Source organism: Telmatherina bonti (genome assembly GCF_933228915.1).
Source record: "Telmatherina bonti genome assembly, chromosome: 1".
In the NCBI taxonomy this organism is placed as follows: Eukaryota; Metazoa; Chordata; class Actinopteri; order Atheriniformes; family Telmatherinidae; genus Telmatherina; species Telmatherina bonti.
Genome location: NC_136619.1, coordinates 42,499,097 through 42,512,312, shown reverse-complemented (window position 1 = coordinate 42,512,312; position 13,216 = coordinate 42,499,097). Strand labels below are relative to the sequence as shown.

Genomic DNA, 13,216 nt, shown 5'->3' with positions numbered 1-13,216 from the left:
TGTTTATTCTCCTGGTTTTCAGTTCCCAGGTGCTGGATCACTTTGTTGTGTTAGTCCCCCTGTAGTTGCTCTGTTTAAATTACAATCAGCCTTAAAGCTGCATCCCTCTCCATCATCTCGGCGTCTGGGACCTCACCTTCACCGCCGTCCTGACAGAAACAATCAGAGTGCTATCATTTCAGTTTGTCTCCATTCATGACCAGCTGTCGTATGCTTGTTCACAACCAGGAGCCAGACCTCCTAAAGTCTGGAAGCAGCGGGGGATGATCCGGACAGAGAGCGGAACCAAAAGGCAGAAACATCCGAAGAAGAGCTTCGGCTGAAGAGGAAGAAGAAGAAGAAGAAGGAGGATTCCTGACGACCAGCGAAGGAAAAGCTTCTCTGAAAGCCGTAACAGAGAAACACCTTTCCTTACCACTACCAAGGACATAACGGCCTCAGTACTTTTATTTTACTTTTGGGAAGTAAAATGATAGAAGAACTGATTCCAGCATTGATCTGGTGAAGGATGAAGTGATTTGCATATAAATGTTGCTAAAGGTGGAGCTCAGGAGGGATTAACTGTGAATCCAGGCTGGTTTTATTCCTCCTCGGCGCGGCCTGAGGTCTCACGCTGATCCTGAAGCGCATCACGTTTTAACACTCTGCACCGACCAATGAAAAGGTGAGAAACCGGCTTCCAGGAGGAAAATCTGCAGCGATTATTTTACACTTTTATTCTTCAGCAACAGAGAAACGAATGATCGGAGAGCTGATTCCAAACGGATGTGAGAGTAAATATCTGGTGAGAAGAAGCTGCTTCAGAGAAACGGAGCTGGGTGGGATGTGGTGCGAGCGTCCAGATCTTATTCACACAAACATCTAATCAGCCAATCACACGGCAGCATGTAACCATGGTGACGAGGCTCGCCACAGTTCCACGGAGCGTCCCAATGAGGAAGATCTAAGGTCGTTGGTCTGAGTGTTTACTGGGATCTTCAGCCACAACCAGCTGCAGGGTTTCCACAGAAGGTCTGGAGAGGACAGCACACCCAGCTGCTGATGTCAGAGGTCGGAGGTCAGAGGAGGCTGGACAGACTGGTTGGAGGAAGTCCAGCTCCAACGGTAACTCTGAAGGTACCCAACAACGATTCCTTTTACCTGAAGGACCAGGTTGGTTCTTCTGTCTGCAGAACATGGTCTCTGATCCACAAAGCAGATGGTCTCCATCTCAGCTCCACGTCCACATGGTGGGATCAGGATCTGCTGGAAACGTCATGACAACACGGATCCATCCTGCCGTCAGGAGCAACGCTTCACACTGCTGCTGCTGGGACGTTCAAACGCCGGCGCCGCCGCAGAAACTCTGAGACTTCATGTCAACATGGAGCCAAATCTCTGAGGAACGTTTCCAAGAGTTTCAGCAGTTCTGGAGGTGAAAACGCGTCCGAGCTGGTCCCCGGAGGCGGACCTGAAGAAGCTGCAGGTGAGTGTAAGGTTAAAGGCCCAGCAGCTCTCCGGCTTCTTCCTGCTGCTGTCAGTAAACCAGCAGAGCGGACCTTCACGGCTCCGTTGGATCCACGATGGAGGACCATCATCAAGCTCTGAACCTCTAAACACCAACAAAAAGAATCCGGATGTCATATTCCTCCTCCTTTCAGCCCCGCTTCCTCCTCGTCCCTCGTGTGTCTTCCTCTGATCTCGTCTGAGAATCGCTGACTATGTGATCTGTCAGAAGGTGTTAGGATGACGCAGCGTTTCCAAAGCAGAGCACAGGAGCTGCTCGACACACACACACATATAGAAAACAACATCTAAACAAAAGCGATGGAGACGGTAAATATCTGCGTGGCAGTTAGCTCCTTGCAGCAGGAACAGCAGCGGCTCATGGGTTGCAGGATCTGGAGGCAGGGCTCCGTCATGCATGATGGTAAAGGAGGGTTGGAGATGAGCAGAAGCACTTCTCTCTTCTCATTAAAGTCAAACTAAAGCGAAACGAAGAGCAAAAGCCTCATTCATCGGCTGCCAGCCAGTGCAGGTAGCAGTCAGGCAAAAGGCTTCGCAGCGTTAGCGGCTTACCTTTATCCACTGAGAGAGTCAACACAAACACACAAAGATGTGCTGTTAGAGAAAAACTCTGCAGCTTTACATGACAAGCAAACAGACATGCTCTTACCGAGTTCCTCCAGCTCAGACGTCATGGACTTGGAGCGCATGGACAGCGCCGTGGTGGGGGCTCGCTTTGGGGGTGGAGGAGCTGCAGGAGACCAGAAGCAACTTTTTCAGACTGAAACTAAGAGAAAAAAACTGCTGAGAAACACAGAACCAGACCAAAAACAAACATGCTTCTGTCTTTTCAGAGTTCCCAGGATCCTCTGAGCCGTCATCTGCACCGTTTGCATGTGTTTGTGCCGTGATGTCATCTGTTTGTTTTCTAGATGAAGCTTTGGTAGAAGTTCAGAAAGGAAGATCTGTATGGGGTAAGACTGCTGTCATTCAACAGGTGTGTGTACGAATGCACAATGCTTGTTCTTCTAAAGTTGTTGTTTACTCTGCATATTCTGTGTGAGAATATGTAGATAAATAGTGAAAATGTTTGGCCCAGATATGACCCTAAAGAAACCTAAATATGACCCTAAAGAGGCCTAAATATGGCCCTAAACGAGCCCAAATATGACCCTAAAGAGGCCTAGATATGAACCTAAAGAAACCTAAATATGACCATAAAGAGGCCTAAATATGGCCCTAAAGAAACCTAAATATGGTCCTAAAGAGGCCTACATATGGTCCTAAAGAGGCCTAAATATGGCCCTAAACAGGCCTAAATATGGCCCTAAAGAAACCTAAATATGACCCTAAACAGGCCTAAATATGGCCCTAAAGAGGCCTAGATATGGCCCTAAAGAGACCTAAATATGACCCTAAAGAGACCTCAATATGGTCCTAAAGAGACCTCAATATGGTCCTAAGGAGGCCTAGATATGGTCCTAAAGAGGCCTAGATATGGTCCGAAAGAGGTCCTACATATGGTCCTAAAGAGGCCTAGATATGGTCCTAAAGAGACCTAGATGTGACCTTAAAGAGACCTTAATATGGCCCTAAAGAGGCCTACATATGGTCCTAAAGAGGCCTAAATATGGTCCTAAAGAGGCCTAAATATGACCCTAAAGAGACCTCAATATGGTCCTAAAGAGACCTCAATATGGTCCTAAGGAGGCCTAGATATGGTCCTAAAGAGGCCTAGATATGGTCCGAAAGAGGTCCTACATATGGTCCTAAAGAGGCCTAGATATGGTCCTAAAGAGACCTAGATGTGACCTTAAAGAGACCTTAATATGGCCCTAAAGAGGCCTACATATGGTCCTAAAGAGGCCTAAATATGGTCCTAAAGAAACCTAAATATGACCCTAAAGAGACCTTAATATGGTCCTAAAGAGGCCTACATATGGTCCTAAAGAGGCCTAAATATGGTCCTAAAGAGACCTAGATGTGACCTTAAAGAGACCTTAATATGGTCCTAAAGAGGCCTACATATGGTCCTAAAGAAACCTAAATATGACCCTAAAGAGACCTCAATATGGCCCTAAAGAGACCTCAATATGGTCCTAAAGAGGCCTAGATATGGTCCTAAAGAGGCCTAGATATGGTCCGAAAGAGGTCCTACATATGGTCCTAAAGAGGCCTACATATGGTCCTAAAGAGGCCTACATATGGTCCTAAAGAGGCCTACATATGGTCCTAAAGAGACCTAAATATGGTCCTAAAGAGGCCTACATATGGTCCTAAAGAGGCCTAAATATGACCCTAAAGAAACCTAAATATGACCCTAAAGAGGTCTACATATGGTCCTAAAGAGGCCTACATATGGTCCTAAAGAGGCCTAGATGTGACCCTGACTCTGAGGGGGTCAGTCCTGAAAACTGGACGCAGAGAATTTAAAACAAGTTCAAAGTCAGGCTGTAACTGTGACAGAAGGCTGATGTTTGTGTAGAAACATCCTGAAGGTGGAAATCAGGGATTTTCTTACGTAACACATCATCAGCCAGAGGACGGGGGTTCGGCACAGAGCAGGAAGTTGGAAGCTGCACCCAGAAGGAAGATTTTCACTTGTTTTTACATCACATCAGGTGCACACCTCTGCTGCTGCATATCTCAAGTACTTTATCCTCTGTCTGAACTTTGTTCACATCTCTGAAAAAACTTTAAAAACTTCCACCTGTAGTTTTTGTACCTTTTTTCCGTGCCGTGTCGTCGGGGTCCAGATTCCGGCTCACCGTCACCACCTTGATCAGGAGCCGATTGCCTCCCTGGCGGATCATGTTGACCACCTGTCTGTGGCCCACCTTCACCACGTTCTCCTGGTTCACCTGCACACATGGAACAGAGCAGACACCAAACCTTTCAGCAGGACGTTTGGAACTCACAGGAGAAGCAGCAAACATCAGGTTTCTGACAGTCAGTGACGCAGACAACCTGCCAGGACACAAAGAAAAGTCACAACCTGCGTTTCCATCAGCCGAAAAATGTGCAAAGCCTAAAGATCTCAATAAAACCTGTAAATGAAGACGCGTTTAGAAAAACCTCTCAGATGTCACTAAAAGTTCTAAAGTCTCGTGACCTGGTTTTCCAGCCGTGTCCATATAGAAGAACATCGCGAAAGTAGAATGAAAACACGTAACTACTGATGTAGGGGTCATGTGACCATGTGACGATACAGCGCCAACGGAAACATCTGTTCCACGATGCTAAATGTTTCGTATGTCTGCCTTCTCATCGTACGTCTCGCAGGACGACATTTTACCCAAAAAAACAGCTAACCGGCATTCAATGGAAAAACCTGCGAATCGCAACGGAACTTTGTCGAAATTTTAGAAGTGATTTATTTAATTTTGAGGAAAACTTTAATGAAAACGCAGCTTACGAGAAGCAGAAAGGATAAAATAATAAGAAAAAGATCCAAAACCAGGAAAACGGTGGAAGGAATGTTTGATTTTCAGACGGCTTTTGCTGATTTGTTTGTAATATTTAGTACAAATATCACATGAACACTTCTGCCAACGTCCCGGCTTCGTTAGCAGAAGTTATGTCGTGATCTTGTTTTTCCAGACTGTGAACCCGTGACGTTCAGGGACCACAAGATTCCAGATTTAAAGTCCATTTTTAGTCCATTGTTATCTTTCTTAAAAATCTTTATTATATATTTTGTCTTAAATTTCTTGCACAAACAGCAATAAGTTGTTTTAATTAATAATTATGTTGTTTTAAAAAATCAGGTCAATATTTGTGGTTTATTGATCATAAACACCTAAACTGGCTGAAGTTCGCATGGTGCACATGTCAACAATGGCTTTGTGATTTTTCAGATGTTCACAAGTAGCTGTTTTGGAGGCGTCCACTGGTTCCCAGTAGGTGCAACTGGAACAGCAGCTACCTGCTAATGGTGCGTGCATTTAGCACGAATCTTTAGGGTTGGCGCTAGCAAGTCTTCCTCGACTTTCAGACATTAGACCACAAGTGGCGTTTTTGCCACTGGGAACTCACAAAAATCCCAAAAGAGGCGGACGTCTGCGTCATGTTTGTGCTTCTGCTGCTTTTTAGTTTATAAAACCGGATTCTGGTCGAAGGAAGCTGCAGAGGTAACATTCGGATAGCAGCGGTCGGCCTTTGTCGTGTTTTCGGGTCTTAGGAGGAAGATGTGGCGCATGTGTCGGGCCATCCGGTGTGCGCTTCTGTTCCTGCATGGAGACAGTTTCACCGCTGTGTAAATGTTCATGTTCAGACACACCAAGGAGAAAGTTTGGTGTAGAAATGTTATGTCAACATGGCCTTCGTCAAGTATGTTGCAGCAGGGAAACATCAAACAACTGCAGGACCCTCTGTATTAATAAACACCCCTCATATGGATTTACCATACAGAGTCTCTGAATAAACATTAGATTTATGTGGACTGGAAACCTCCTGGACGGGATATAAACACACGGGAAACTTCTGCAGATCAGCTGACGGCTCACATTTCCACCACAGAGTCTCAAACTACCGATCCTGGGAAACGTGTGACGTGTAAGCCATGGGGTGCCGGAGATCTGGTGGAGCCCAAGTCTCCAACACACCTGAATGAAATGTCTGCATTTCCTCACAAACGTGTCGTTCAGCTCTGCCTGGAGACGAGACCTTCATCCGATGCAGGCGCGTTGGAGCAGGTAAAGTAGAGCTCCACAACCGGAACCGGACTTTAACAATTCCCCGTTTCACTCTGAAGCACGCGATGAAGTTTTGTTCTTGTGTCAGCGTGAAAATGGATGTGAGGTGTGACGCTTGAAGCTCAGAGCGAAGATGGATGGTCATAGCGAACCTTCTTCTGATTCTCAGTGGAGTGGCGAGACGCGGCGAGACGCGGCGAGACGCGGCGAGACGTGGCGAGACGCGGCGAGATGCGGCGAGATGCGGCGAGACGTGGCGAGATGCGGCGAGATGCGGCGAGACGTGGCGAGATGTGGCGAGATGTGGCGAGATGCGGCGAGATGCGGCGTGATGCGGCGAGACGTGGCGAGACGTGGCGAGACGTGGCGAGACGTGGCGAGACGTGGCGAGATGCGGCGAGATGCGGCGAGATGCGGCGAGACGTGGCGAGATGCGGCGAGACGCGGCGAGACGTGGCGAGACGTGGCGAGATGCGGCGTGATGCGGCGAGACGTGGCGAGACGTGGCGAGACGTGGCGAGACGTGGCGAGATGCGGCGAGATGCGGCGAGACGTGGCGAGATGCGGCGAGATGCGGCGAGACGTGGCGAGACGTGGCGAGACGTGGCGAGACGTGGCGAGACGTGGCGAGATGTGGCGAGATGCGGCGAGATGCGGCGAGATGCGGCGAGATGCGGCGAGACGTGGCGAGACGTGGCGAGACGTGGCGAGACGTGGCGAGACGTGGCGAGATGCGGCGAGATGCGGCGAGATGCGGCGAGACGTGGCGAGATGCGGCGAGACGCGGCGAGACGTGGCGAGACGTGGCGAGATGCGGCGTGATGCGGCGAGACGTGGCGAGACGTGGCGAGACGTGGCGAGACGTGGCGAGATGCGGCGAGATGCGGCGTGATGCGGCGAGACGCGGCGTGACGCGGCGAGACGCGGCGTGACGCGGCGAGCTGCCCATCATAGCCTCCTCACTGCGTCTCACCACTGAGTCTTGTCACCGCATACACACCCTTTTCACACTCCTCTTAATAAAGGAAGCTGGCTTCCTGCGGGTCTCTCTGGAGGTAGGAGGTTAGGACCAACAGTTCAGTCTTATGAGATTAAGACTTTTCTCAGTTCGGTGCAGAAAACTTTATCAGCTGAGAGATAACTTCCAGCAGAGAGCTAAAACTTCCATTTAACTTGGACATAGAAATGCAAATGAGACGACGCTGGAGCTTCTGCTAATCTCCCTCACCGCAGCCTTCAGATGGAGAACCAGGCCGCCGCCCCCCGTTAAGACAATCACAGCAGACTTGGAACTATCTTTCCTGGGGGGCTGCGGTGTGCTTTTCCTTGCAGAGGTCAGAAACACCAGCAGTTCTGATCTGAATGTAGGCAGCATCTGAAAAGCTGAACACCCCCCTCCCCCCGCTCCCCACCAGAGTCAAGGCTTTGCTAATCAACACGCATCCAAACACACTCTTTTGCCTGCGCGGACGCTTTTTGATCTCATTACTGCTCGGCTAACTGAATCTGAGCCCTGCTGGACCGTCCTCCCGCCTCCTCCCCGCCTCTCTGCCTCCAGACAAAGAGGGGTCCGATGAAACGATGGCAGAGCTGCCGCCGGCGACACGGTGGCGAGGTGGACAGGAGACCCCATTCAGGTTTCTGGGTTTGGGATTTTAATCTGACAAACTGCGGCGTAAAGACGGCAGATAGATGGAAACACACCGCCAGCTGTTTCAGGATGACCTCCTGCTCCCACCAACACACAAAGTTCTCCTATAGATGCAGCCTTATATAATCTGCTCTGTCTTTTTCTGGATTATGCAACGCTGCTAGAAGGATGGACACACACAGACTTACTCTCACGTGAAAACACACACACTCATGAATCTTCTTCTGCCAAAGCCTATTTGGTTTCTTCTGATTCTGGAGCGGCGTTATGAAGAAACCAGGCATGTCGACAGAAAGCTGAGAGCATCTTTAACATCCATCTAGCTGTTTTAATGTTTTCTTTTGTAAATAAAAAGATTTTCACTGAACACTTTACAAGGTATGGAAGAGAATCTGGGTTTTAATCCTGATCATTTCTGAACAACTTTACTTTAAATGTTTTCAGTCTCTTTTATCTACAGTAAACACATTCAGTCAGAAAGACAAAAGATAGTAAAAATGTTCTACTTTAGGGGATTGCATTTCACAGAAACATATTTCCGGTGAAAAGAGAAGTCATCAAACCTTTACAACTCTTTTACATCTCCTGAGCTCTATCACTTATATTATAAACTTTTTCTTTAGGAACAGAAGTCCAGAACTCTGTGGGTAAATTGTCCTGGATAGTTCACCCTTCAGCTCATTACAGAGGTTTTTAAGGCATTTCTTTTCCATCCACAAAGTGTAGCATTTATTCAGAGACACTGTGGTAAATCCACACAATAACACCATTATTTTTCGCATTTCTTATCATAAAAACGATCCCCATCACCACTATGTTGCTAAGAGACAGATAAGGATTACATGTGGAGTTCCCCAAGGTTCCATCCCGGGACCATGCTCCCACTGATACAGGTCATAAAGAACAACAACATCAGTCACCAGGGCTACGCAGATAATACAGATTTAAATCACAATTTCTCCAAGCGACCGATGTTTTGCACTGACTATCCACACAGCTGGACCACGCACCAACCAGGCCAGGAATCTCGGTGTAATGATGGACCCAGATCTAAAAAAACCACCAACCAGGCCAGGAATCTGGGTGTAATGATGGACCCAGATCTAAAAACCACCAACCAGGACAGGAATCTGGGTGTAATGATGGACCCAGATCTAAAAACCACCAACCAGGACAGGAATCTGGGTGTAATGATGGACCCAGATCTAAAAACCACCAACCAGGACAGGAATCTGGGTGTAATGATGGACCCAGATCTAAAAACCACCAACCAGGACAGGAATCTGGGTGTAATGATGGACCCAGATCTAAAAACCACCAACCTGGTGTGACTGGTGGTTCTGGTGTGACATGGTGTGACCAATATTCTGTGTTCTTTATCCTGATTCCTGCAGGTGATAAAATGAGTTAGTTGTGTTGGAGTCCGTTGTTGGGACTGTGAGCTAGTCTGTTGTCGGTTCCATGTCGGTCTTTTTATATCCAAACCGCATCCATGCCACAGAAATTTCCCTCTTTTATGAAAAAGCTCATCAGTTTGGGTTGGGTGGTCATCTTTTAGTGAATTATCCTCTGAAACACGTCTGCTACCGTCTTCCTACATGTTTGTTTATGTATTGACATAAATACTGCAGTAAAGCACCTTATCATGGCATAAACGATAGAGCTTTGTATGAAACAACAGACATTTTCTATCGTACAGATGATATATATTGCCATATCGCCCAGTCCTACAACAAGCTGGTGAATCCATTGATTTGAATCATCTGTGTTGGTAGAAGGAAACAACAAAAACATGCCGGATATCGGCCCTCGAGGACTGGAGTTTGTTTATTTATTTATTTTTTAGTTTATTTTTATTATTATTATTGTTATTATTATTATTATTATTATTAGTAGTAGTAGTAGTAGTAGCAGTAGTAGTAGCAGTAGCAGTAGCAGTAGTAGTATTAAGACAAGATTGACTATAATAATAATAATAATAATAATAATAATAATAAAGTCTTTGCTTTAAGACTGAAATGTAAAGGAGCAGTTAAACAGGAGGAGAGCTAAGCTAGCAGAGCTCTACAGTGCATCTGTAACTAACTGCTCCTACTGCTCCTCTGGGAGGCTAATCAATGACTCTGTTATCAGTTTCATGCAGACGATTAGCGGTATTGATGTGTTTCCACAGTCGATGAGTCCGGTGTGAATGTGGCCATTAAACACTGACACACATATGGATTACACGTGTGAGAGATTTACTGACAGATTGAGTGAGTAAGCGAGCGAGCGGCGCCTGAAGGCCGTAAACAGTCGTACAGTCCATCAACCACAAGGAGAACAACGCCAGCGAAGCAGCAGCTTTATGGCTGAAAACAAACTGTTTAATCAATAACGCACCAACACACACACACACACACACACACACACACACACACACACACACACACACACACACAGGAAGAGAAAACTCTCAGAAAGACGCTTGTTCTGCCAGATCAAGCAGAAGGGCCTTTTCAGGAACCATCACCATTATCACAACCATTAAAAGAGCTGCAGAACATTAAGCATCACCAGGAGCATTTAGCTGAATCTAATCACTCAGTTCAATCTGGTCAGACGAGAAGATTCCTGCCTAACCCGTCGACAGCCGCTAATCCCATAAATCAATTATAATCTGACCTGCCTAGATAATCCGGCCTGTCAGAGCAGGGAGCCATTTTCAGGCCATTGCTCCTCCTCATCCTCAGCACAACCGCTGGACTGTGCCAAAGTTTCAGAACCCTCATCTTCATCGCGGAGGCGTCTGATTGGCACTCGCTCCTCAAGAAGAACAAGCTGCAGAACACGTGGACGGGCGTCCGCATGAACCCGAGACGCTAGGACCCGTCATGTTGGCTTCAATGTCAACGACGGCGGGACGAATGACCACAACGCGGCGCAAACCAAAGCACCCGCTGGTGGAGTGATCTACCGAAATCAGCCCAATCCGCAGAGTCCAGGTCTACTTTTATTAGCAAACTACAGACTCAGCTGTTCCCGCAGCTAGCTCAGCTCTTCCACTCATCAGAACGAGTTAGAAACACAACTCAGAGCTACATGCATCACGCCCGAGACGACACTGTGTGACGAAAACATGTTCTCGTCTTCATACAAAGGGACTTTTGTAAGGAGGGGGAGGGATCAAAACAAACAAACAAATAAACAAACACACTGCCTGTAGCGCTACACGGCAGCAGCTGAGTCCACCTGGACTCACAACAGTCTGACTACCACTTAATCATGACGCCCCTACTGACAGACCAGCAACATCGTCTAGTCACAGACCTATACATACAGGCAGGTACCAGGACGACCACAGCGTCACACAGGACCCCACATGCCGCCATACTTCCAACTGCTACCAACAAGTCCCGCTATCCTTCCAGCTGCCATCAACGCTCAGGACTATTTAAATTAGATGATTCTCCGACAATGGATTGTTTTTTTTCGCCTTGCTGGACAGGCAGGAAGGTTTACATCTCCTGGGTGGCCTGGGAATGCCGCAGCTACTCCCTGGATTAGCTGGAAAAAGTGGCCAGGTAGAGGGAAGTCTCGGCTTCGCCCGACCCCGGATGAGCGCCAGGAAAATGGATGGTGATATTCCCCCCGTTTTTCGTTTGTTCCATCTTCTATTGTCCAGTTCTGGTGAGTCTGTAGCTACGTTTCCATCACACGTGGAACCGCGCAAAAGCTAAATATCGCAATAAAAAATGCCAATAGATACACCTACATTTAAAAAAAAAGTTTTTACGTTCTCATGAGGAGGTTTTTCAGACGTTTCTATACAGAAACATGTTGCAAAGTGTAATGGAAACATTTTTTTCACATTTACGTGTCCCCAGACGTGACGTGGAGGGTCATGTGATCAGTTCAAATCCGGTAAAGATGGCGCAGTGTGAAACAAACAACAGGGAATTTCAGAATTTTTGAAAAGAAAATGGGGGAGAAAAGCTTCAAAAAGCCGTAGAAATTCTCCACAGCAAGCAGAAATCCCAACATAACGCTACATGGCTACTTCGCATTCGCTGCAACTTTGAGGATAATGCACAAAACACTGCTCAGTGGAAACGCCTGCAAGTTGCAATTGTTTTTTGTTTTTTTTTTATTTAGAAACTTATAAATATCACTTTTATTTTGTGGAAAAAAGTAATGAAAATGCAGCTAGTGTGTACTGTAGCCTCGGTTTCCTGTTCTCAGCTGACGGGAACCCGGTGTGTTCTTTTGCTGCTGGAGACAATCTGCTTCCAGGCTGGACGATGTTCTGCAGATCTGGGTTTGAACCGGTGCGTATCTGCCATGTGACTGGCTAGTTAGCTTTGTGAGTTCAGCAGTAATTAAACCGGTGATAAAGTGTCAGGATATTTTGGCATTCCGTCACCTCCACATGAAGACGAGTAGGAAGCAGCAGTACTCAAACCACTGAGCTGAATTTGTGTGTTTTCTCCTCAAACATCAAAGCCGCTCATTAAATACTGGAGAAATCAGACAGAAACTATTCATGTGTGTCAGAGACGCAGCAAAACAAGAGGGGGGGGTGAAACTGGATGGATTCTGGAGGGGGGGGAGGGGGTCCTGATGATTCAGAGTCCTCGTTAGAAGAGTCTTGACTGATGAATCACGCAGCTGGAAACCAAACTGACGACGGCAGCATATGTAAAGACATGGAGAGCGATGGCCGTTCTGTCAACGCACAGTCAGGATCACTCATTCCGACTTGTACGAGGTTTATGGGCCACAAACAGCAGCGAATGACCGAAACCACCGGCTGAATCTGTCAGAGTTGGACTACAGAAGCATCAGATAAGCTGCTCATGCAGCAGATAGGAGGACGCTAATGGATGGTTGGTCCTGTTAACCAGCGCTCTGCCCTACTGGCACACATCCAATCGGTGAGCGGCGTCATAACCTGAGCTCACACCCACTCAGCTGACACACCGGCCCCCTGGTGGCTGACACATCCATACTTTGTTTTACCGGGATTAGATCATGAAGGATTTATTTTCCCTCTTTTCCGACTGATGCTGAGACTTTAACGCCAGTTTCGCTGGTGTCGTATTTCTGCCTCGAATCGTCAGATTCCCCCTGATGGCAGCTAATCCCTGTCACTGGCGGCAGAAGAGGTGGTCTGGGGTCTTTGGGGTCTTTAGGGTTATTGGGGTCTTTGGGGTCTTTGGGAGAGTAAAGGGAGGACTGATGTAAAGGAGGAACGAAGCTGCAAAGTGAAAATCAATCGAAACGATTGATGATTTGATGTTTGCTGAAGTTACAAGTTCTGCCACGACACTCCCAGTTTGGCTTTTGGAGGCAGAACCTTCAGCTATCAGAGGCAGAACCAGAACCCAGTTCGGGTCCAGGAAGCAGG

The 13,216-nt window shown here is 47.3% G+C and overlaps 1 protein-coding gene across 1 annotated transcript in view; it reads right to left on the bottom strand.

Annotated features, from left to right (window-relative positions):
- The window catches only part of LOC306758811 (SH3 and multiple ankyrin repeat domains protein 2-like), a gene marked incomplete at both ends in the record, with an annotated part of 185,400 nt that overhangs the window by 27,986 nt on the left and 144,198 nt on the right, over positions 1-13,216 (bottom strand). Inside the window, 2 exons of the mRNA XM_079244214.1 lie at positions 2,156-2,236; positions 4,211-4,346. Coding sequence (XP_079100340.1) covers positions 2,156-2,236; positions 4,211-4,346 — 217 coding nt within the window. The remainder of the gene's footprint in view (positions 1-2,155; positions 2,237-4,210; positions 4,347-13,216) is intronic.